The sequence below is a fragment of the Pelodiscus sinensis genome, chromosome 15 (genome assembly GCF_052426305.1).
Source record: "Pelodiscus sinensis isolate ZL-2025 chromosome 15, ASM5242630v1, whole genome shotgun sequence".
NCBI classification, from domain to species: domain Eukaryota; kingdom Metazoa; phylum Chordata; order Testudines; family Trionychidae; genus Pelodiscus; species Pelodiscus sinensis.
In genome coordinates this window covers 6,197,316-6,222,207 of record NC_143066.1, presented here as the reverse complement: position 1 = coordinate 6,222,207, position 24,892 = coordinate 6,197,316, and the positions used below count along the sequence as shown (strand labels likewise).

Here is a 24,892-nt window from a genome sequence, read left to right as displayed (position 1 = left end):
TAGTCAAGACACAAGCAGACTGTGAGGGACTCCAAGAAGATCTCACCAAACTCAGTGATTGGGCAACAAAATATCAAATGAAATTTAATGTGGATAAGTGTAAAGTAATGCACATCGGGAAAAATAACCCCAACTATACGTACAGGCTACGACAAATCAGGAAAGGGATCTTGGAGTTATCATGGACAGTTCTCTGAAAACTTCCACACACTGTGCAGCGGTGGCCAAAAAGGCAAATAGGATGCTAGGAATTATTAGGAAAGGGATAGAAAATAAGACCCAGAATATCTTACTGCCCCTGTATAAAACTATGATACGCCCACATCCTGAATTCTGTGTACAGATGTGGTCTCCTCACCTCAAAAAAGATATTTTGGCCTTGGAAAGGGTTCACAAAAGGGCAACTAAAATGATTAGGGGTTTGGAACGGGTCCCATATGAGAAGAGGTTAAAGCGACTGGGACTTTTCAGTTTAGAAAAGAAGAGACTGAGGGGGGGATATGATAGAGGTCTATAAAATCATGAGTGGTGTGGAGAGGGCCGATAAAGAAAAGTTATTTATTAGTTCCCTAAATAGAAGAACTAGAGGACACCAAATGAAATTAATGGGGAGCAGGTTTAAAACTAATAAAAGAAAGTTCTTCTTCACACAGCGTGTAGTCAACCTGTGGAACTCCTTGCCAGAGGAGGCTGTGAAGGCTAGGACTAGAACAGAGTTTAAAGAGAAGCTAGATAATTTCATGGAGGTTAGGTCCATAAAAGGCTATTAGCCAGGGGATAAAATGGTGTCCTTGGCCTCTGTTTGTCAGAGGCTGGAGAGGGATGGCAGGAGACAAATCGCTTGATCATTGTCTTCAGTCCACCCTCTCTGGGGCACTTGGTGCTGGCCACTGTTGGCAGACAGGATACTGGGCTAGAAGGACCTTTGGTCTGACCCAGTGTGGCCGCCTTATGTTTATGTTCTTATGACTCAGCGCTTTCCCCGGTAAAGCCTCAGGCGGAGCTGAGGTAAGACGAGCCAGGACCCAAGGGTCTAGATAAAGTCCCAGGTTTCTCTTCATTCTGGAGACTTATTTCCAGGCGTCACTGGTAACTAGCTACCCAGATCAATCCGCAACAGTGCCGTCCTTCCCCGGCCACTTGCTGTACGCTTCCCAGAGAGGCATAGGGTGTAGCCGACATGGAGAAGCCTCGTGGCACCCTAAAAATGAACAGAGCTGAGCACAAGCTTTCCAGGCCTGGAGCCCGTTTCGGCAGAGGTGGGTTTGACCCACGAAAGCTTGTGCCAAATAAATCTTAGTCTATAAGATGCCCTAGGACTCCTCGGTTTTGCGGAGACAGCCCGATGCGGCGCCCCTGTCATCCAGTACGGACAGGAACCATTTGGTTACGTTAACCTTCAGCAGTAGATACGGCGCCACCCAAAAGCACAAACATCCACAGGGATGCCCCTAAAGGTTGAATTTGGGTCACTTACCCTGCAGGATGCTTAACCCTTTCTTGGCCACGTGTCACACCCGCGCACAGGCAGGGCAGGCACATTCGGACGCTTTCAGGGGGGCGGAGCCTGGGTGCTCCTGGGCTTGTGAAAAGTGTGCTAGTTTTCGGGGGTTGGAAGGAGAGGGTGGAGGCGCTGGGGCAGCAGCGAGGCGAGGCTGGCGGTGGTTGTGGGGCGCAGGCGAGGAGCTGTGGCGAAGGACCCGAGGTTTGGAAAGCAAGGACCACGCTGGAGGGTGAGAGGAGGGGACGTGTCCAAGCAGCGGGTAAGGGGCTTTGGGCTGTGGTGGGCTGCAGGGGGACAAGATGTAGGTGGCTCCCTGGCCTGGGACGATCGCTTGGCGCAGCAGGACCCGCAGCAGCAAGGACGGGGCTGCCTGTTGCTGTGGGGCAGGAGCTGCAGCGGTGGGGGGAGAGCTCAGGTCTGTACAACTCAGCGGGCGCCGCCTCTCCACTGATGCCACCGTGTTCCCCTCCCCTCCCCGGGAGCTGAGCCTGCAGCCCCGAGCCCAGTGCTCCGGGCAGGGTCAGCCGCACAATCCCCAGGGTGGGCGGGGGGGGGCCTTCTCCCCTCCCCCAGAGCTGGAGGGCTCCCTGTCAGGCGAGGGGGGTGGCCAAGCCAGCCTCAGCCCCCAGCACTCCTCCCCAGGGCCCCCTTGCAGCAAACGCTGTGGAGTGGCCTTGTGTGTGGGCTGTAGCCCTCAGCCAGCCAAGGCCTCCTGGCTCAAAGCCCTGGACCAGGAATCGACCCTGCAGGGCCTGGGGAGAGCAGTTCCTCCGGCAGCCCTGAGCCTCTCGACTTGCCAGGGCTAGGAGAGGACGGGGTGGGGGCCGCGCCCCTCCCCCAGTTGCCAGGCAGCTCTGGGACACCCTCGCCCCAGGCCAGGCCCCCTCGTGCAATGGGCAGGACAGGCAGAGACGCCGCTGCCCAGGACCAGACGCGACAGCGGCTCTCCCAGCTGGTCCCGGGCTACTGGGTGGGGACTAGCCGTGTGCACAGCTGGGGGAGGGGTGAGCGGAGCAGCGAGCCGGGGCCAGGGCTCCGGTGTCAGCGGGGTTGGTAGCCGTGGCAACACGCCCTGCAGCTTTGCCCCTGCCGGCTGGCATGGAGACACCTTGCGGGTAAGATGGGCGCGGAGGGGAGGCCGAAACGGACTCAAATCGGTGCCACGGCTGCAAGGTGCCTCACCTGGCGGTTTGCAGGCCGGGGCCTGGGGGCTCGGAGCCCTTGCAGCCCTGGGCTGTCAGGTGGGAAGTAAAATCGCTCCTCCAGCCCCTTTCATTGCTGAGCGCAGCCCCCGGCCAGTGGCTGCATCTGGTTTGGCACAAGCAGAGGGCAGGGGCCTGGGAGGGGGAGGAATCGGATGAGCCAAACCCTTGTGGCTCTGATCCTGCTCCGGTTTACAGTCATCGATTAACCAGCTGGCCTGGGCCCCGGGCTGCCAGCCGTGGCAGGGGGCTGTGGGGTGGGAGGCTGCCATGTGCCCGAGGGAGCATGGGCCTGGCTCAGCCGCTGGCGTGGAGTGAGCCCCGTGCCCAGCTGGCTGTAACCCTCCTGACCCGCCGAACGCCTGGCACCTCCTGAGAGCGGCTCGCTGCCAGCCGAGGGCATGGCCCTGCGTCCCACGGAGCCCTCCCCGCCACGCGTGGAGCCTGGACCCTGCTGTGAGACTAGCCCCGGGCTCACGTCCTTGGGCGCAGCCTGGGCCGGCCTCTGCCCCAGCTGGGAAAGGGTCAAGCGAGACGGGCCCCAGGCCATCGGAGGGGAATGTTCTCGCTCTGTTCAGGGCACCACAGAGGGAGGGAGGCACCCCTGGGTGTCCAGATATGGGCTGCCGGGTCGCGCTGCCAGGTGGGTTCTAACAGGGACCCCTCTGCCCCTTCCAGGCGGCCGCTGAGCCTGGCTGGGGCTCGGGCCTGGCTGCTCCATCTCTGCTGTCCACAGGCACTTCATGCGCCTTCCCGGGAAAACCTTCACCTGGGCTCCAGCTGAAGCAAAGGCCGCTCCTCCCGGGGGCTGGGATCCCTGCGGGGGCTCGGGGTGGGGGCGAGACCTCAGCCGTGCGAAAGGTCTGAGTCACGGGGCAGGCTGGCGTGAGGGCGGCGAGGAACGAGGCGCTGCCCATACGCCAGAGCTTTCTCAGAGCCCTCTGCCCTGCCAAGCAGCCTCAGCCGCCCGGGGTCCTGCCAGCCTGCCTGTGCTTCTGGAAGCAGAGTGCCCGGCGCGGCAAGTGGAGTCTGATCTCCTGCTGCCAGGCCGGGGAGGGGGGGATGAGATGGAGGGAGTCGCTCTCACTGGGCTCCCCAGCCCAGCTCTGAGAACACAAAGCTCCGTGCTAATGGGGGATTTGAACTATCGTCTCACGGACCTGTCCCGGCAGGGCAGGATTCGGCGAGAAAGTGTCTGCTGCTTGGAGCAGCTAGTCCTGGAACCCACCGGGGGAGAGACGAGCCTGGATTTAGTGCTAAGCGGGGCATGGGGTCTGGTCCAAGAGGTGACTCTAGCTGGGCCGCTCGATTACCATAATGTAATTAAATGTAGCATCCTGCGAGGGCGAGCTACCAAGGAAGCCCACCACCGTAGCCACGCACTTCAAAAAGGGGCGCGACACAAAAATGAGGAGGCTAATTAAAGGGAAATGAAAAGCCACAGTCCCAATCGGGAAAGGCCTGCAGGCTGCATTCAAACTATTTGAGAGGCACAAATTAAATGGAGTCACCCAATGAAAAAGGAGTAAGGGGACCAAAAATGACACTGGGGCTAAGCAGCAGAGAAAAGGAGGCCGCTCGAGGCAAAAAGGCAGCCTTTACAAATTGGAAGGCAGATCCTTCTGGCGACTCAAGTGCAGTTGGGCCATAAAAGACTTGGAAGAGCAGCTGCCAAGAGACACAGGAACAGCACAAACTTGGTACATCCCTCAGACGTGGGGAGGCAGCCAGTCCGCGGGGGCACTGGACAATCAAGGCGCTAAAGGAGCATTCTGTGACTTCCCACGGCCACGGTGGCAGAAGCTAGGTGAATGTTTTGCATCAGGCTTCACGGGAGGCCTGAGCCATTTGTAGCAGGTGACAGATCTGAGGAAGCGGCTCAGATTGAGGTGGCCATAGCAGGGAGGTTTGGGAACACGCTGAGAACTTAAACAGGAAAACATCACTCGGCCCAGGGGGTGACTGAGAGCTCTGAAGGAACTCAGGGGGGAAGTGCAGCGTTCCGAACTGTGGGATACAACCTCTGGCTCAAAGCAGCCTCTGAGCAGATGGCAGGAGGATAGCGGATGCCATTTTTCTATGTGGCTCTGGGGGCGACCCTGGCAATCAGTTTGCTCTCAGTTGACTGTGACGGGGGAGAAAGACCTGCTGGGTCGCGGGATGCCTGTGAGCTGCCGGCGTGATGGGCCCACAAGAAAGGCCAGTCTGGTTTGAAGACGCGGCGGGGGAGGTATTTCCAGGAGCGGCAGGGAAGCGTTCGCACCGAACCAGGCGCTGGGCGTTCAGAAAGACCAATTCAGACTGAACAGGTGCAGGATGATCCCAAAGTGCAACTGAGCTCGGAAAAGAATTTGTACGTTCACGGAGGCCAGGTCCATAGGCAGCTAGTAGCCAGGGTGGTCTGGGAGCCCGCCCCAGGCTGGGGGTGTCGCTCTGGGTCACTCAATAACAGCCTGGCTCTGTCCATTCCCTTGGAAGCACCTGGCAGTGGCCAGGGTCGGAAGACAGAGGCCGGGTTAGACCGTTGGTCTGTGTGCCGGGAGCCTGGACCTGCCCAGGGCTCGGCAAGGAAGGGTGCGACAGGGAGGGCAGAGCTGCACGGGCCGTGGTCTGCATCAGGCAGCCAGCGCAGGACGGGCTGATGTGGGGAGCTGGACCCACAGGCCCGGAGCGCCCCCGAGGGCTGCACCCCTCCCGCTGCCCCTTGGGCCTACACCAACTGCTTGGCATCTTTGCGCCTGCTGCCCAGCTGCCTCGCCCCGCCTTGTCCCAAAGCGCTACGCCATGGGGTCAGCCTTTGCCTCCACGCAGCATCTCCCTGGGGCGTGCGGGGGTGCTGCTGGGCACTGTCCCTGGGCTCTTGTGGCCTGCCTGGGCCGGGGCTCCTCCTGCAGCACGTGGGGCTGGCTCCTGGACGGCTGCTGTGCTAATAGCTGTGGGGTTCCTGGCCTCCCTGCCCCACCCCTCTCCCTGCGGCCTGAGCCCTCTCTCGACGTCTGCCTGCCTCTCCAGCCCCCTGGGCTCCCCCCAGCTTGAGGCCAAGCCCCCCGGCTGCTCAGCTCCTCCCGCTGGGCCTGCTCCCTGCTCAGGCCACTGAGCTGGGAAGCAATGTGGGGCCTGCCTCCTTGGAGGGAGCCCGTGGGCCCAGGGCCTGCGACCCAGCCGGGCAGCTTTCCCCCAACGGGCTCCGGAGCCAGGGCGGAAGGGGGCGACTAGCGGCTCGGGCCCACACGGGGTGTCAGCAGAAAGGCCGCGCTGGCCACCATGACAAACGGAATCGACGCCTGAGAGGTCCAGCCCGAGACCGGGACGAATTGCTGCCAGCCCCCGGCAGCTGCTCCCCTGCCAGCCTGGGAAGTGGGGGGTGGTTCCCAGGAGCACCCCCAGGCCGGGGGAATGAAGAAGCCTACGAGGAGGAGGCTGAGAGGACGGACCGATGGCCTGGGGGTGCAGAGGGGCTGCCGTAGGGGGGCTGTACTGGCGGAGGGTTCTGAGTGGAAGGGGGGAGTGGAGCTTTGGGGGCCAATGGGGCAGCAGCCCCCGTCTCTCAGCGTGGGGAGAGGGAGCTGCAGGGCCGGCAGCCGGAGAGCCACGCGGGTCTCTGTGAGCGGGGTTCTGCCTGGTCCTGCCGGTGGGGCCGCATCCCTCCCCCATGCACCCGAGCTCGGCTCTTGGGAGCCAGCTCCTGGAGCAAGGTGCTGCCTGAGGCCTCTCCTTCCCACTGCCCCATCCGGGGCGCCCTCCTGGCCGCAGGGACCCCAGCGCCGCACCCCCAGGGAGACACGGAGCCACTCCTGGTTGTCAGGTCACAGGGTGTTTATGCCGATCTCACACTTCGGGACACGGCCCTTGGGCGCTGTGGAGGGAGCCGGGCCCTCGGTGCTGCAGGGCGGGGGGGGGTCTGGGAGCAGGTGGGGGCCACGGCTCCCCTCTGCCACCTGGGCCCCGTTCCCAGCCCGGGCGGGGGCCGCTCTGCAAAGGGAGGAGGTGCCAGGCTGTGCCCCCGTTGGGAGAGCAGCTGCTGCCCGAGGGACCAGGCCAGCCCCGTGCGGGGGCTCAGGGTCCCCAGGTGGGTGGCAGCTGTCCGCCAGGCGGCGGGGTGCAGGGTGCAGCTCACAATTCCTCTCTGCTCTCAGGGGCATCGGCCAGGCGGCTCCCGTTTGTGTCGCTGGGCTCCTGCGGGCTCTCGGGAACCTAGGAAACGGGGGGGGGGGGGGTTACATGGGTGCTGGGGGAAGGGAGGGCTGGGGGGGGCAAACTTCCCAGCCCCGCCCCTTCTGCCCAGGCCCCGCCTCCTGCACCATGGGGAGGAAGGAGGCTGCATGGCCCCAGCCTTTGTGCCCCCGGTACACCTACAGTAGGTGTTGTGTGTGCGGGGCCAGGCTGGCGATTTGGGAAGGCAAAGCCTCCCCCTGCCTATGAGGCCCAGCACCCTGGGTGGTTAACATGGAAACCACGGACCCCCAGCAGGCCTGGCATGCATCGGGGACAGGACCAAGGCCCATGGAGAAGAGCAGGAGAGACAGGGCGTGCGCCAGAGGGGGGAGGGGCAATGGGGCAGGGGAGGCGCAAAGACCCCGTCTCTCCAGGGTGGCAGAGTTGCTGGGGCTGGACCTAGCCGGCTGCTGCAGGTCAGTGGGACAGGGCTAGCAGGAGGCGGGGGGGGGGGGGCGGGGGGCTCGTGACCTTGCTGAAGCAACAGGCTGAGCTAGGGGCGTCCAGCTTCGAGGGCCGGCAGGCTGGACCCCGGGGTCTCCACTAACCACGGGCTCCGTGTCCTCCGCGGGCAGCGTCCCGCCGTTGTCCAGGAACTTGGAGAAGGTCTCCAGGTCTCTGGTGCTCTTGTACTCAATCATCTGGGGCAGGCAGGGGAGGAACACGAGACGTTGGGGCTGCAGGAATCCCGCTCTGCCAGCCAACCCCCAGGACCCCATAGCCTGACTTCCACCCACCAGCCCCCATGCTAGGCCTGGACCAGCCCCATACGCTTTTGACATTGCCAGCACTGGTCACTGCAGCACGGTGGAAGAAGCCCCAGCAGGGAATTCTGGGATAGCCCGCCCCAGGAAAGTCTCCTTCCGACCCCCCTCAGCGAGTGGCTCCCGCCCAGAAGCAGAGCGGTTGACGCTCCGCCAAAGCTCTCAGTTGTTTTTGTCTGTCTTGATCTAACCCTGGAGAGTGACGTTACCCAGAGCAACGTCCAGCCCCCATTGGAATCCTACAGCGCTCTTGGCTTCAATCGCATCTTGTGGCAGTGAGTTCCGCCGGCTGCACGAGTGCGAGTGTTCCCTGAGCTCACTGCTGAGGTCATTGTCCAGGTGAGGGCCTAGAATGGCTCCCTGCTGCCACCCAACTCCAGGAGAGACTCCCCTCTCCCCCCCCACACCCAGTGCACCCCGGTCCCGGTGGGCCGTTCCCATCCCAGCAGGCCCGTCTCCGTCCCAGCCCATCTGGGCAGCGCTGGCTGTACCTTCCTGCCAGGCCCCGCCGGGAAATAGTGCAGGGTGGGGTAGCCGTGGATGGTGAGATTCGCTATCTCGTTGGCCGTTGCGTCCAGCTTGGCAATGACGATGTTCTCGTGATCTTTGTACTTCTCAGCCAGCTCCTCCCAGACAGGCGCCATCTCCTTGCAATGTGTGCACCAGGGGGCATCTGCCGGGACAGCGGGGCTGCGTGTCGGCTCGGCAGGGAGCCAGGGGCAGGGCACACGGGCCTGGAGACTGGAGGAGCTGCCCAGGGCAGGGGCACCCAGCACAGTCAGGCTGGGCCAGCGAGGGCCTTTGCCCACGAACCGCAACGCTGTAGACGGCTGAGCGTGTTCTGGCCACTTGCAGTTATTCCCTCGTGGTGTGGGGCCATGGCGCCCCGCTCCCCTCGTGGTGTGGGGCCACGGCGCCCCGCTACCCTTGTGGTGTGGGGCCACGGCGCCCCGCTCCCCTTGTGGGGTGGGGCCACGGCGCCCCGCTCCCCTCGTTGTGTGGGGCCACGGCGCCCCGCTCCCCTTGTGGTGTGGGGCCACGGCGCCCCGCTCCCCTCGTGGTGTGGGGCCACGGCGCCCCGCTCCCCTCGTGGTGTGGGGCCACGGCTCCATGCTCCCCTTGTGGTGTGGGGCCACGGCGCCCCGCTCCCCTCGTGGTGTGGGGCCACGGCGCCCCACTCCCCTCGTTGTGTGGGGCCACGGCTCCGCGCTCCCCTTGTGGTGTGGGGCCACGGCTCCGCGCTCCCCTCGATGTGTGGGGCCACGGCGCCCTGCTCCCCTCGTTGTGTGGGGCCACGGCTCCGCGCTCCCCTCGTGGTGTGGGGCCACGGCTCTGCGCTCCCCTTGTGGTGTGGGGCCACGGTGCCCCGCTCCCCTCGTGGTGTGGGGCCACAGCTCCCCACTCCCCTTGTGGTGTGGGGCCACGCTCCGCGCTCCCCGCGTTGTGTGGGGCCACGGCTCCGCGCTCCCCTCGTGGTGTGGGGCCACGGCGCCCTGCTCCCCTCGTTGTGTGGGGCCACGGCTCCCCGCTCCCCTTGTGGTGTGGGGCCACGGTGCCCTGCTCCCCTCGTGGTGTGGGGCCACAGCTCCCCACTCCCCTTGTGGTGTGGGGCCACGGCTCCCCGCTCCCCTTGTGGTGTGGGGCCACGGCTCCGCATTCCCCTTGTGGTGTGGGGCCACGGCGCCTCGCTCCCCTCATTGTGTGGGGCCACAGCTCCCCGCTCCCCTTGTGGTGTGCGGCCACGGCTCCGCGCTCCCCTTGTGGTGTGGGGCCACGGTGCCCCGCTCCCCTCATTGTGTGGGGCCACAGCTCCCCGCTCCCCTTGTGGTGTGGGGCCACGGCGCCCCGCTCCCCTCGTGGTGTGGGGCCACGGCGCCCCGCTCCCCTCGTGGTGTGGGGCCACGGCTCCATGCTCCCCTTGTGGTGTGGGGCCACGGCGCCCCGCTCCCCTCGTGGTGTGGGGCCACGGCGCCCCACTCCCCTCGTTGTGTGGGGCCACGGCTCCGCGCTCCCCTTGTGGTGTGGGGCCACGGCTCCGCGCTCCCCTCGATGTGTGGGGCCACGGCGCCCTGCTCCCCTCGTTGTGTGGGGCCACGGCTCCGCGCTCCCCTCGTGGTGTGGGGCCACGGCTCTGCGCTCCCCTTGTGGTGTGGGGCCACGGTGCCCCGCTCCCCTCGTGGTGTGGGGCCACAGCTCCCCACTCCCCTTGTGGTGTGGGGCCACGCTCCGCGCTCCCCGCGTTGTGTGGGGCCACGGCTCCGCGCTCCCCTCGTGGTGTGGGGCCACGGCGCCCTGCTCCCCTCGTTGTGTGGGGCCACGGCTCCCCGCTCCCCTTGTGGTGTGGGGCCACGGTGCCCTGCTCCCCTCGTGGTGTGGGGCCACAGCTCCCCACTCCCCTTGTGGTGTGGGGCCACGGCTCCCCGCTCCCCTTGTGGTGTGGGGCCACGGCTCCGCATTCCCCTTGTGGTGTGGGGCCACGGCGCCTCGCTCCCCTCATTGTGTGGGGCCACAGCTCCCCGCTCCCCTTGTGGTGTGCGGCCACGGCTCCGCGCTCCCCTTGTGGTGTGGGGCCACGGTGCCCCGCTCCCCTCATTGTGTGGGGCCACAGCTCCCCACTCCCCTTGTGGTGTGGGGCCACGGCTCCGCGCTCCCCTTGTGGTGTGGGGCCACGGCTCCGCGCTCCCCTCGTTGTGTGGGGCCACGGCTCCCCGCTCCCCTCGTGGTGTGGGGCCACGGCTCCGCGCTCCCCTCGTGGTGTGGGGCCACGGCTCTGCGCTCCCCTCGTGGTGTGGGGCCACGGCTCCCCGCTCCCCTCGTGGTGTGGGGCCACGGCTCCGCGCTCCCCTTGTGGTGTGGGGCCACGGTGCCCCGCTCCCCTCATTGTGTGGGGCCACGGCTCCCCGCTCCCCTTGTGGTGTGGGGCCACGGCTCTGCGCTCCCCTTTTGGTGTGGGGCCACGGCTCCCCGCTCCCCTCGTTGTGTGGGGCCACGGCTCCCCAGCGATGGGAGGGCTTGGGAAAGACCAGCACAGGAGCGGGAGAGCCTGAGGGAGGAGCTTGGCCGGGGAGGGCAGAACAGGCTGCAAACACCGGCCAGGTGCCTCTGCTCTAGGGCCAAGGGGTGGGCCGGAGTGGCAGGCACTGAGGCTCAGCCACAGCTCCGCGGCAGAGACAGCGCCGCTGGGAATCCCCTCTCCCAACACAGGACGGTCACCCGAGCCCGACGCCCTGCCCTGGCCCTGCACCAGGACCGTCCCCTGCCCCCCGAGACGCTGGACTGAATAGCCCAGGCCCACCAGCCCCACAGCGGGGCAGCGTCTTGCCGGAACAGGCTGGCGGCGGCGTGTGGGGCAGGTGCCCGTGGGGGCGTCCGGCCTGGCGGCTACTTACAGAACTTGACAAACACGTTCTTGGCCTCGTCGTAAGCCACTCGCTCGAAGTTCTTGCCCACGAGGACTTTCACTGGCTGCTTATCCCAGTCCTCGGGGAGCTCCTGGCTCATGAGGTGGGGCTGCGGAGGGCGGGAGAGGCCGTGTGTACGTGCGGTTGGCTAGGTCACAGCCGGCGAGCAGGGCGGGCTCTCACCGGAGCCAGCTGCATCGCACAAGTGGGGGCTAAGAACAACTCCCCTTGCACACCTGGTTCGGCCCTTGGCCCTGCTGCTGGGGTCAGGGTGTCCCCTGGGATCTGCTGGCTGGACAGCAAGGACTTTCTGTGGTGCTGGGGGCTGCCCCATATCACCCCGCCCCCCCAACCTACGCGCTGCTCCCCCCTGAGGTGTGTGTGTGTGTCGGCCCTCATTTAGTCCAGCACATGGTCTGCAGGCCCCCCCCCCCACAGAGTCCTGCACAGGGCAGTGCTCCCCGCCCCCCCCCCACACACACACACACAGAGTCCTGCACAGGGCAGTGCTCCCCACCCCCACCCCCACCCCCGTCAGGCTGTGCCCTCGTGAGGCGCCCGTGCCACACCTGGACCTTGCCGTCGAGCACGTCCCGCACGAAGGCGCCCATGGCCTCAGGGGCGAAGTCCTCGGGGGCCATGCGGAACTTCTGGCTGCTCTCCAGCTTGATGAAGCGCATGGTGGGGACCGCGTCGCTCTGGAGACCGAAGTACGGCAGCACCTGGGCGCCTTCTCCGTTCACGTCGATGAGCACGAAAAGCACCTAGAGCCGGCATGGACGTGGGCAGCCGCCGCCCTGAGCGGCCCGACCAGGCCCTGCTCCCGCCTGGGACTGAGCCCCCCAAGGTCCTGTGCTGGGCCTGAGAGCCCCCCATAGCCCCTTGCTGCACCCCAAGATCCTGTGCTGGGCCTGAGAGCCACCCCCCATAGCCCCTTGCTGCACCCCAAGATCCTGTGCTGAGCCTGAGAGCCCCCCCATAGCCCCTTGCTGCACCCCAAGATCCTGTGCTGGGCCTGAGAGCCCCCCATAGCCCCTTGCTGCACCCCAAGATCCTGTGCTGGGCCTGAGAGCCCCCCATAGCCCCTTGCTGCACCCCAAGATCCTGTGCTGAGCCTGAGAGCCCCCCCATAGCCCCTTGCTGCACCCCAAGATCCTGTGCTGAGACCCCCCCACATACATGCTCCTTTGCTGCCCCCCAGAGCCTATGCTGGGCCCAAGAGCCACCCCATAGCCCCTTGCTGCCCTCCCAAGATTCTGTGCTGAGACCCCCCCACATACATGCTCCTTTGCTGCCCCCCAGAGCCTATGCTGGGCCTGAGAGCCACCCCACGCCCCCTTGCTGCACCCCCTAAGAGCCTGTGCTGGGACGGCGATTCCCCCGCCCCCCCCCCGCATGCTCCCTTGCTGCCCCCCAGACTCTGTGCTGGGCCTGAGAGCCACCCCACCCTCGTGCTGTCGTTCCCCCCCCCCCCAAAATCCTGTTTTGGGACCAAGAGCAACCCCATGGGCCCTTGCTGCCCCCCCAAGGTTCTGTGCTGGGACTGAGCCATCACCCCACTACCTCCCCGCCCCCAAGTGCCTGCATTGGGACAGCAACCCCCCCATGCTCCCTTGATGCCCCACAGAGCCTGTGTGCATCTGAGCCTGCCCTTTCTCTGACATGCCACCCCCCGAGTGAGTCAGGCCCCCCCTTCCCCTGCCCAAGGGTAGGTCCCCCCAAGCCAGCCACTCCCATTCCCAGCCCGGGGCTGGAATGAGGCTCCCAGGCTTACGGGACTCAGCCCCACGCCCAGCCAGGCCAGCCCCAGGGTGTGCGTGCCAGCCACCCCCTGGCGTCCCACCGCCTGGCCAGGTGCAGGGACAGGGGGCCTGGCTGGTTACCTGGCCCCTGAAGGGCGCGGCGACAGCCCGGAAGCTGTCCAGGATCTCCCGGTGGGGCTCCAGGGTCTTGTTAATAAACAGCAGCAGGTGGTTGGGGATTTTAGCCCCGAATATCTTCCCCGAGGTCTAGGGCGAGAAGGCGGGTTTGCTGGGCTGTGGGAAGGGCCCCCACCCCCTCCCCTGCTGCTGCCAGGCAGAGCCCTGGGGCTCGGGAAGGGCCAGCAAGGGAGGCCCAGGGCACATTTTGTGGGAGTTTGTCCCCCCCATCCCAGGCCCAGCGCCCCCCCGGCTGTGCTCCCCTCCCCCCGCTGTGCACACGCATCCCAGTGCGGCGAGCGGCATGCCCCAGGCCAGCCCTGCCCCCGTGACAGCAGTGTAAACCCTCTGTTGGGGGGCAGCCCCGCAGTGCTCGGGGGGGGAGGGGACTCACCTGACTGGTGAACTCCGTCACCAGCTCCAGGCTGTGCAGGACGATGAAGCGGGCGAGCTCCTCCTTGTTCAGGCCCAGCGCCGGGTCCAGTGGGAAATCCGCCCGCTGCTCGTCAAACTGCAACACAGCCAGGCAGGGCCGTGCTCGGCGGGCGTAGCGCCAAAGGTGGGGGCTGGGCTGGGCCCCAGGCCACCGCCCCCCGCACGCGCCGGCAGCCCATGGGGGCCTGGCAATGCCTCAGCCTGACCCTGCCCGTCTCCTTCCTGCACAGCAGCACAGGCCCCTGGCCTTCGGAAAAGCAGACGGCGACGCTTCGGGGGGGCACCCCTGGGAGCGACTGAGGGGGCAGGAGGCCAGGAGAGCTGGCTGTGTTTTAGAGATGCCTTGTTGAGGGCAGACACGAGCCGTCACAACATACAGAAAGAGTCACACACACGGGGGAGGGAGCGTTTGAGCATTGGCCTGCTAAACCCAGGGGTGTGAGTTCAATCTTTCAGGGGCCCATTTGGGGCAAATCTGTCAGGATGGTGCTTGATGCTGCTGTGAGGGCGGGGGCCTGGACTCCATGATCGCGCAAGGTCCCTTCCAGCGCTAGGAGAGAGGGATGGCAGCACCTGGCTTGGCTTACGTGAGGTGTCACCAGGGAGCTGCAGCCTGACAAGGAAGCTTAAAGGGATGGGACTGTGGCCAGCTGCCATGGGCAGCGAGAAAAACTGTGGCTGGAGCACACAGGGTGCCAGCAGGAAAGCCAAAGCACAACCGGAGCTGCTGGGTTGACAGATAGTTGCGGGGGGGGGGGAAGGAGCTGAGAGTTGTAAACAAAGCAGTGTAGCCTGGTTAAAAACCTGGGGTGAGGCTTTCTGGCCTCCCTGCACGGGGCTGGACCCGGTAAGCACTGGGGTTGCCCAGCTGCCTCCGTATTGAGCCGGACAGCCTGGGGTTTTCCCCTCCTGGCTGGGAAAAAAGTACGGGACATTTTAGGTGTCTGGCATTTTCTGAGTTTTTGACCAGACAGAAGGTGAAAATCCCAAACTGGCTGGTTCAATACCAGCCACCTGGCAACCCCAGCTGCGAGGGTAATTGCCACCAGCAAGATCTGAACCAGGACCCTCTGCAGTCTAGCAGAGGCACCAGTACGGCGTGAGCAATGCAACCAGCTGGGCCCTGGTTTAGGCTGCAGAGCTCCCTCGCTCTTCTCTCTCACTGCCGGTGGGCTAAGGGTGACCGCGTGGGACCGTGATCCACACCCACAAGGGGCTCTGCAAGGCTGTTGGCGACAAGAAGCTGGTCAGGGACAGTGGGGAAGGCAGCCTAGTGCCCGGTGCTATGGAAAAAGCTGACGTACTCGGTGCTTTCTGCCACGGGCTTCACAGCCATGGTCTGCTCCCAGACAGCCGCCCTGGGCAGCACACAATGGGGCGGTGGGCAGCCCTCCGTGCGGCAAGAACAGGTTAAGGCCTCTAAAAAAGCTGGACAGGCGCAAGGCTGAGGGTGCTGAGGGAGCTGGCTGATGTGACTGCAGCCCCATTGGCCATTAGCTTTGAAACCCCCCTGGTGATCGGGGGGCTGGCTGGAGCACCAAGGGCTTGGCGGAGCGCGGTTGATTGGAGACAGGCAAGTGTCGTGCCCATCTTTAAAAAAGAGAAGGCGCATCCGGGGAACTACACCAGTCAGCCTCCCCGTCCCTGGAAAAAGCACGGGGCAGAGCCTCCAGGAATCCATTTGGAAACACTTGCAGGAGAGGATGGTGATCAGGAACAGTCACCATGGATTCACCCAGGACAAGTAGCAGGATTTTACTAGGCAGCAGGTTTAAAGGAACAAATCAAAGGAAGTTTTGCTTCACTCAGCGCACAGTCGACCTGTGGAACTCCTTGCCAGAGGATGTGGTGAAGGCCAGGACTTGAACAGGGTTCAGAAAAGAGCTAGCTAGATTCATGGAGGTTAGGTCCATCAATGGCTGTTAGCTGGGTAGGAATGGTGTCCCTGGCCTCTGTCTGGAAATGGATGACAGGGAAGGGATCATGGGAGGATTCCCTGGTGTGAGCCCTCCCTCTGGGGCATCTGGCATTGGCCCCCGGAGCCCTTTAACTCACCCCCAGTGCTGGCGGCACACTCCTGGCAGCACTGAGGGCTGGCGGGGAGGCACACCATGGTCCGGGCAGCACTGAGCGATGGCTGCCCCCCGCCCTGCCCCTCCTGTCTGAGGGCCTGTCCCCTTCAGGGAGCACAAAGCTGCTCCCCCCACCCCCAACCTTGCCCAGGGGCCTGGTGAAACTGCCAGCATCCCTGAATGGCCTACAAGCTGCCTAGCTAATCAGGCGCAACGGGCAGTGCGCAGCAACTCGCTGGCTATGGGGCAGCTGGTATGACGTGAAGTACCCCCGGGGTCAGTCCTGGGGCCAGGTTTGCTCAACAGCTCCATGAATGACCCGGGGGCGGGGCTGGCTCGCCCCCTCAGCCAGTTCACGGATGACACTAAGCTGGGGGGCAGGGATAGGGCCCGGCGTGACCGTGGCAGATCGGGCCAAAAGAAATCTGAGGAGGTTCAACAAGGACAAGTGCAGCGTCCGGCACCTGGGATGGACAACTCAAGCATTGTTACTGGGGACCGAGTGGCTAAGCAGCAGGTCTGCAGAAAAGGCCCTGGGGATGACGGGATGGGAAGCTGGATATGAGTCAACAGGGCGTCCTTGTAGCCGAGACGGCTAATGGCATAGTAGGGCGCATTAGGAGGAGCATTGCCAGCTCCAGAGAAAAGTTTTCTGTTAAAGGCATTTTTGGAAAAGCGCGTCTAGATTGGCAGGATGCTATTCCACAAAAGCACTTTTGGCGGAAAAGCGTCCGTGCCAATCTAGACTCACTTTTCTGCAAAAAAGCCCCGATCGTCATTTTCGCGATCGCAGCTTTTTTGCGGAAAACAAATCTGAGCTGTCTACACTGGCCCTTTCGCGCAAAAGGCTTTCGGAAAAAGACTTTTGCCCGAACGGGAGCAGCATAGTATTTCCGCAAAAAGCACTGACAATCTTACATGAGATCATCAGTGCTTTTGCGGAAATTCAAGCGGCCAGTGTAGACAGCTGGCAAGTTTTTCCGGAAAAGCGGCTGATTTTCCAGAACAATTTGCCAGTCTAGACACAGCCCTGGAGTATTGTGTCCAGTTCTGGGCCCCACACTATAGAAAGGATGTGGACGCATTGGAGAGGGTCCAGTGGAGGGCGACCAAAATGATTAGAGGGCTGGAGCACATGACCTACAAGGAGAGGCTGAGGGATTTGGGCTTGTTTAGTCTGCAGACAGGAAGAGTGAGGGGGGATTTCACAGCAGGCTTCAACTTTCTGAAGGGAGTTCCAAAGAGGATGGAGAGAGGCTGTTCTCAGTAGTGAGCGATGGCAGAACAAGGAGCAATGGGCTCAAGTTGCAGATGGGGAGGTCTAGGTTGGATATTAGGAAAAACTCTTTCCCTAGGAGGGTGGGGAAGCGCTGGGCTGGGTTCCCTAGGGAGGGGGTGGAATCTCCATCCCTAGAGGTTTTTAAGCCCTGGCTTGACCAAGTGCTGGCTGGGATGATTGAGCTGGGTTGGTCCAGCTTTGGGCAGGGGGCTGGACTCGATGCCTCCTGGGGTCCCGCCCAACTCTCATCTTCTAGGATTCCCAGCCCAGTGTGCCCGCCTTGGCGCGTGCTCGTGCCCAGCTCCGAGTGGCTGTAGCCAGGGTAGGGCCAGGGCCGGGTGCCTCCCCCCCTCACCTTCTTGAAGAGGCAGACGGTGTCGGAGGCGACGCGGTACGTCTGGAAGAGCGCCGTGCTGTTGGAGATCCCGAAGGGCACGTCCACGATATCGCTGGCGACTTCGTAGAAGCCCTGTGCCGCCTGGCTCCGCAGGTTCTGTGAGCAACCCCCAGGCCCTGAGCTGTGGGGGCTCGGGCGCTGCACTGCCTGCCCGGACCCGCTACCAGGCAGCCCCATGGCGACAGCTCCCTGCAGTTAACATGGGGCTACAGCCACCAACACTGCCCATGTCGATCCCACAGGGCCCTCGCCCCGCGCTGCTCCCCGCAGGCAGGGCCTGGGCATGGGGGTGCCAGGGAAGGAGGCGCTGGGGGTCTCTGGAGAGCCCTCCCACGGCATGAACCCAGAGCTGGCGCTGGACTGTGGCCAGGTCAGTGGGGAAAGCCCCACGCAGACACCCGGCCGCTCTGCTGGCCCACCCAGCGCCGGGGCATGATGGGCCCGGGCTGCCCCGGCACGAGTCCCGCCAGGCCCCTCCCTCCACGCCGGCCCCGCACCTTGAAGAGCCCCACCACGACCACGTCCTGGGAGGCGACGAACGCCTGGGCGCTGGCCTCGTCCTGCAGCAGCTCCGCGCTCGGGCCGGCCTTCCGCCGCATCCAGCGCACGATGCCCTCCGCGTCCCGCTGCCCTGCGCACAGCCCCGCCGCGTCACCCGCCCGTCGCCCGCGCCACTGCCCTGCCCACGGCCCTACCCCGCGCCCCTCCCCTGGGCCCCAGCCCACAGCTCCCACCCCCGCGCCCCCCCCAGGGCCCCTCCCCCGCGCCCCTGCCCACGGCTCCCACCCCCGCGCCCCTCCCCAGAGCCCTTCCCCCGCGCCCCTGCCCACGGCTCCCACCCCCGCGCCCCTCCCCAGGGCCCCTCCCCCGCGCCCCTGCCCACGGCTCCCACCCCCGCGCCCCTCCCCAGGGCCCCTCCCCCGCGCCCCTGCCCACGGCTCCCACCCCCGCGCCCCTCCCCAGGGCCCCTCCCCCGCGCCCCTGCCCACGGCTCCCACCCCCGCGCCCCTCCCCAGGGCCCCTCCCCTGGGCCACAGCCCACAGCTCCCACCCCCGCGCCCCTCCCCAGGGCCCCTCCCCCGCGCCCCTCCCCAGGGCCCCTCCCCCGCGCCCCTGCCCACAGCTCCCACCCCCGCGCCCCTCCCCAGGGCCCCTCCCCCGCGCCCCTGCCCACGGCTCCCACCCCCGCGCCCCTCCCCAGGGCCCCTCCCCTGGGCCACAGCCCACAGCTCCCACCCCCGCGCCCCTCCCCAGAGCCCCTCCCCCGCGCCCCTGCCCACGGCTCCCACCCCCGCGCCCCTCCCCAGGACCCCTCCCCCGGGCCACAGCCCACAGCTCCCACCCCCGCGCCCCTCCCCAGGGCCCCTCCCCCGCGCCCCTGCCCACGGCTCCCACCCCCGCGCCCCTCCCCAGGACCCCTCCCCCGGGCCACAGCCCACGGCTCCCACCCCCGCGCCCCTCCCCAGGGCCCCTCCCCTGGGCCACAGCCCACAGCTCCCACCCCCGCGCCCCTCCCCAGGACCCCTCCCCTGGGCCCCAGCCCACAGCTCCCACCCCCGCGCCCCTCCCCAGGGCCCCTCCCCCGCGCCCCTGCCCACGGCTCCCACCCCCGCGCCCCTCCCCAGGGCCCCTCCCCTGGGCCACAGCCCACAGCTCCCACCCCCGCGCCCCTCCCCAGGGCCCCTCCCCCGCGCCCCTGCCCACGGCTCCCACCCCCGCGCCCCTCCCAAGGGCCCCTCCCCCGCGCCCCTGCCCACAGCTCCCACCCCCGCGCCCCTCCCCAGGGCCCCTCCCCCGCGCCCCTGCCCACGGCTCCCACCCCCGCGCCCCTCCCCAGGGCCCCTCCCCTGGGCCACAGCCCACAGCTCCCACCCCCGCGCCCCTCCCCAGGGCCCCTCCCCCGCGCCCCTGCCCACGGCTCCCACCCCCGCGCCCCTCCCCAGGGCCCCTCCCCCGCGCCCCTCCCCAGGGCCCCTCCCCCGCGCCCCTTCCCACGGCTCCCACCCCCGCGCCCCTCCCCAGGGCCCCTCCCCCGCGCCCCTGCCCACGGCTCCCACCCCCGCGCCCCTCCCCAGGGCCCCTCCCCTGGGCCACAGCCCACAGCTCCCACCCCCGCGCCCCTCCCCAGGGCCCCTCCCCCGCGCCCCTGCCCACGGCTCCCACCCCCGCGCCCCTCCCCAGGACCCCTCCCCTGGGTCCCAGCCCACAGCTCCCACCCCCGCGCCCCTCCCCAGGACCCCTCCCCTGGGCCCCAGCCCACAGCTCCCACCCCCGCGCCCCTCCCCAGGACCCCTCCCCTGGGCCCCAGCCCACAGCTCCCACCCCCGCGCCCCTCCCCAGGGCCCCTACCCCGCGCCCCTGCCCACGGCTCCCACCCCCGCGCCCCTCCCCAGGGCCCCTCCCCTGGGTCCCAGCCCACAGCTCCCACCCCCGCGCCCCTCCCCAGGGCCCCTCCCCCGCACCTCTGCCCACGGCTCCCACCCCCGCGCCCCTCCCCAGGGCCCCTCCCCTGGGTCCCAGCCCACAGCTCCCACCCCCGCGCCCCTCCCCAGGACCCCTCCCCTGGGCCCCAGCCCACAGCTCCCACCCCCGCGCCCCTCCCCAGGGCCCCACCCCCGCGCCCCTGCCCACGGCTCCCACACCCGTGCCCCTCCCCAAGACCCCTCCCCCACGCCCCTGCCCACGGCTCCCACCCCCGCGCCCCTCCCCAGGGCCCCACCCCCGCGCCCCTGCCCACGGCTCCCACACCCGCGCCCCTCCCCAAGACCCCTCCCCTGCGCCCCACCCCACAGCTCCCACCCCCGCGCCCCTCCCCAGGACCCCTCCCCTGGGCGCCAGCCCACAGCTCCCACCCCCGCGCCCCTTCCCAGGGCCCCTCCCCTGCGCCCCAGCCCACAGCTCCCACCCCCGCGCCCCTCCCTAGAGCCCCTCCCCTGGGCCCCAGCCCACAGCTCCCACCCCTGCGCCCCTCCCCAGGGCTCCTCCCCCGCGCCCCTGCCCACGGCTCCCACCCCCGCGCCCCTGCCCACGGCTCCCACCCCCGCGCCCCTCCCCAGGGCCCCTCCCCCGCGCCCCTGCCCATGGCTCCCACCCCCGCGCCCCTCCCCAGGGCCCTCCCCCACGCCCCTGCCCACGGCTCCCACCCCCGCACCCCTCCCCAGGGCCCCTCCCCTGGGCCCCAGCCCACAGCTCCCACCCCCGCGCCCCTCCCCAGGGCCCCTACCCTGCGCCCCTGCCCACGGCTCCCACCCCCGCGCCCCTCCCCAGGGCCCCTCCCCTGCGCCCCACCCCACAGCTCCCACCCCCGCGGCCCTCCCCTGTGCCCCAGCCCACAGCTCCCTCCCCCGCGTCCCTCCCCCGCGCCCCAGCCCACAGCTCCCTAACCAACGCCCCTCTCACCTGCCCCACCCAGGCCCCCTCCCCTGCGCCCCAGCCCTTCCCGTGCACCCCTGATCATGGACTTTTCCCCATGCTCCTGCCCACGGCCCCTTCTCTAGGCCCTCCCGTTACCCGAACCGCTGCCCACAGCCCCTCCCCCACACCGCTGCCCATGGCCCCCCAACACTCCTTCCCTTCCTCTGCCAACAGGCCCTCCCCTGTGCCCCAGCCCTTCCCCTGCCCCACATCCACAGCCCCTGCCCTGGGCACCAAGCTCTGTCCCCACATCCCTCCCCTGCCCCTCCCCTCTCACAGCCTGACTCATGGCCCCTCCTGCACCCTGGTCCATTCAACTGCCCCCACACCCTGACCCAGAGCCCCCGGCCCCACAAACCTTCCAGGCACCGGCTGTGCGGGGTGGGTCCCCTCCCCCCTGGCAGTGCCAGGCGCTACCTGTGAACTCCACGGGGTGCGTGCGATTCCCGTCGCGGAAGAGCTTCAGGGCCGGGTACCCCGTGACCCCGAACTCGGCGCTCAGCTCCGGCTCCTCCGTCGCGTCCACCTTGGCCAGCCGCAGGCCCCCCGACTCGCTCTTCAGGATGCCGGCGGCCCGCGAGAACTCGGGGGCCAGGGCCTGGCAGTGCCCGCACCAGGGGGCGTCTGCCAGACAGGAGCGGGTGAGACCCCGGCCTGGACCAGGCCCTGGGAGAGGCCACCCGGCGCTGCCCAGGGACGCCGCCAGCATCCTACCCCCCCCAGCTGAAGTCCACCGGTGGGCTCCGTGCCATGCTCTGGTGCCCCCCCAATCCTGGGCCCCTCCCGGGGGGATGTGGCCAGTGCCCTGTCTGAACACACAGCATGGGGCCTGCTGGGAGAGGGATTTGGGGAGCAGGGAAGGGGGGGGCAGCTGGTGCAGCTTCAGCTGAGCACCCAGAGCGGGGCAGAGACCTGGCCCAGATTCGCCAGGCCTGACCCAGCCGCCACCCCTCGGGCAGGGTGCCCAGGGAGGGGCACAACCCGCCCTGTCCCGCCGCTCGTTCCCTTGGGGGGGGGGGCAGTCAGCAAGGCTGCCGGGGGATCCTGTGCCCGGGGACGTGGTGGCTGGTCCCTGCCTGTGGCCAGGCCTGAGGCAGGGGCCGTGCCCAGCTAGGCCTGGCTCAAGGGCTGGCTCCCTTAGTGCTGCCCCCCCCGAATGAGCTGACACTGCTCCGTGCCCGGCTGCCCTTCAGGGAGGGGCGCGGGTGGCGGGTTCCCCCGGGTGGGGTGCCCCGGCCTGAGGGAGGAGCCTCTCCCCAGGGGGCTTCAGCCCATTCCATGGGGAGACGCAGCCTGGTGCCATGCGCCCCCCTCCCCCGCACGGCCCCCCAGGTCACAGGGCCCATTCACTGCACCCAGCCCGCACCGTGGGACGGGCCCCTCCCGAGATGCCCTGTACCAGCCCCAGCCTGGGCCCCTCCCCACCCAGGGACCCCGACTGGCCAGGAGCCCCCCCCCCGGGGCACGTCACAGACTCTGGCCCTGAGGCAAGGCCCGTGAGCCGCCAGGCCCACAGAGCAGAGCCCCCCCCCAGTCGTTAATGTGTAACCGGGGCACCCCGCCCGTGGGAACCCGCCGCCTGCGCCCCGCCCTGAAGGGCAGCCAGGCACAGAGCAGCTGCCGCTGGCTGGGCCGCTGCCCCGTGGCGGCTGGTGGGGCTCAGCCCCGGCGGCCGTGCCCTCAGCAAGCGCCAGGCCTGCCCCCGCCCGCGGCCCCTGGCACTCACAGAACTCCACCAGCAGCAGGGGGTGCTCGCGCAGGGCTCGTGCAAAGTTGTGCCGCTGCAGCACCAAGACGTCGTCCTCCTCCCGGAGCTCGTCAGAGTCCTCGGCCACCTCTTCCTCCTCCACCACCCCTTCCTCCTCCTCCGGGGCCCCCTCGCCTTGGGCCCCGGCTGGCGCCAGCCAGGCCAGCGCCAGCAGCAGGGCCAGGAGGAGCCGGGACGTGGGGCAGCCCATGGGGATGGCGTGGGGAGCAGACGAGCAGCGTGCCGGCCGCCAGCAGGAGCAGGCGTTCCTGGGGCAGGGGGGCAGATAAGGGCCTGGAGGAGCGGGTGGCGCCTGGCCCGTGGCGCTCGTGTCCCTTTGTTACTGGCTGGTCAGCCCCAGATAAGGTGCCCAGCTAGGAAGGAGCAGGTGGCAGCTTGAGCTGTTTTCCAGCCCCTGTTCTCAGGCCTTCACAGGGACTGATTGGCAAAGGCCAGCCCCCCTGGCACTGGGCCCCGGAGCTGAGAGCAGCCCCCCCGGCACTGGGCCCCGGGGCTGGGAGCAGCCCCCCCGGCACTGGGCCCCGGGGCTGAGAGCAGCCCCCCCGGCACTGGGCCCCGGGGCTGAGAGCAGCCCCCCCGGAACTGGGCCCCGGGGCTGGGAGCAGCTCCCCCGGCACTGGGCCCCGGGGCTGAGAGCAGCTCCCCCGGCACTGGGCCCCGGGGCTGAGAGCAGCTCCCCCGGCACTGGGCCCCGGGGCTGAGAGCAGCCCCCCTGGCACTGGTCCCCGGGGCTGGGAGCAGCCCCCCTGGCACTGGGCCCCGGGGCTGGGAGCAGCTCCCCCGGCACTGGGCCCCGGGGCTGGGAGCAGCTCCCCCGGCACTGGGCCCTGGGGCTGGGAGCAGCCCCCCTGGCACTGGGCCCCGGGGCTGGGAGCAGCTCCCCCGGCACTGGGCCCCGGGGCTGAGAGCAGCTCCCCCGGCACTGGGCCCTGGGGCTGGGAGCAGCTCCCCCGGCACCCTCCCTTGGGCACAGGTCCCCCGGCTCCCTCCTCCGGGCACAGATCCCGCTGTGCACCCCCCTCCCCCCCCGGACGCAGCTCCTACCACGCTCACCCCCATGGCCAGGGCTCAGTGGCCTCCTGCACCAGGACTCGGTCCCACCAAAGGACCAGTGGAGGGTGGGCAGCAGCTTGCAATGTCCTTGCCCAGCTGCCTCCCAGGGAACCTGCCTGAGCTCTGGGCTGGGAGCAGGAGCCCTGCCCTGCCCGCTGAGAGGCAGCGCTGCGCACAACCTGGGCGCATGGCCCCTACCACAGCCTTGCTGGCTGCCGGCCTGCCCCGAGACAGGGCCCTTGTCCCAATACAGCACCAGTGTGGCCCAGGCACTGCCGGCGTTCCCTAGTAGCGATGGCAGGGCCAAGGACTGGGAGCGTCTGACAGGACACCCGGCAGGGAGGATGCAGGCGGCAGGGATGGGCGCCGGGCGGGGGGCTGTGGGTGACAGGGACCGGTGCTACTCCGGAACCAACAGAGGGTATGTGTGCGCCAGAGGAATGACCATCCAGCAGGGGTGCATGAGGATGTGACAGGGATGGGTGCCTGGCAGGGTGTGTGTGTGAGGGGGTTGGGCACCTGGCAGGGTGTATCGGGGTAGCAGGGATGGGCGCTTGGCAGGGTGTGTGTGTGAGGGGGTTGGGCGCCTGACAGGGTGTATTGGGGTGGAAGTGGGATGGGCGCCTGGCAGGGTGTATCGGGGTGGAAGTGGGATGGGCGCCTGGCAGGGTGTGTGTGTGAGGGGGTTGGGCGCCTGGCAGGGTGTATCGGGGTGGAAGTGGGATGGGCGCCTGGCAGGATGTGTGTGTGAGGGGGTTGGGCACCTGGCAGGGTGTATCAGGGTGGCAGGGATGGGCGCCTGGGAGGGTGTGTGTGTGAGGGGGTTGGGCGCCTGGCAGGGTGTATCGGGGTGGCAGGGATGGGCGCCTGGCAGGGTGTGTGTGTGAGGGGGTTGGGTGCCTGGCAGGGTGTATCGGGGTGGCAGGGATGGGCGCCTGGCAGGGTGTGTGTGTGAGGGGGTTGGGCGCCTGGCAGGGTGTGTGTGTGAGGGGGTTGGGCGCCTGGCAGGGTGTATCGGGGTAGCAGGGATGGGTGCCTGGCAGGGTGTGTGTGTGAGGGGGTTGGGCACCTAGCAGGGTGTATCGGGGTAGCAGGGATGGGCGCCTGGCAGGGTGTGTGTGTGAGGGGGTTGGGCGCCTGGCAGGGTGTATCGGGGTGGAAGTGGGATGGGCGCCTGGCAGGGTGTATCGGGGTGGAAGTGGGATGGGCGCCTGGCAGGGTGTGTGTGTGAGGGGGTTGGGCGCCTGGCAGGGTGTATCAGGGTAGCAGGGATGGGTGCCTGGCAGGGTGTGTGTGTGAGGGGGTTGGGCGCCTGGCAGGGTGTATCGGGGTAGCAGGGATGGGTGCCTGGCAGGGTGTGTGTGTGAGGGGGTTGGGCGCCTGGCAGGGTGTGTGTGTGAGGGGGTTGGGCGCCCGGCAGGGTATATCGGGGTGGCAGTGGGATGGGCGCCTGGCAGGGTGTGTGTGTG

General features: G+C 67.7%; 1 protein-coding gene across 1 annotated transcript; it reads right to left on the bottom strand.

Moving 5' to 3' along the window:
- Positions 1-6,504: 6,504 nt before the first annotated feature.
- On the bottom strand, positions 6,505-22,872 carry PDIA2 (protein disulfide isomerase family A member 2). Its single transcript, XM_075899164.2, has 11 exons — positions 22,329-22,872; positions 21,020-21,226; positions 17,686-17,819; positions 17,147-17,284; positions 13,400-13,516; positions 12,970-13,095; positions 11,656-11,850; positions 11,075-11,195; positions 8,177-8,358; positions 7,470-7,562; positions 6,505-6,900 (listed from the first exon to the last, which is right to left on the bottom strand). The coding sequence occupies exons 1-11, from the start codon at positions 22,558-22,560 to the stop codon at positions 6,820-6,822; spliced, it is 1,626 nt and encodes a 541-aa protein (XP_075755279.2). The 5' UTR covers positions 22,561-22,872; the 3' UTR covers positions 6,505-6,819.
- Between the last annotated feature and the right edge of the window lie 2,020 nt (positions 22,873-24,892).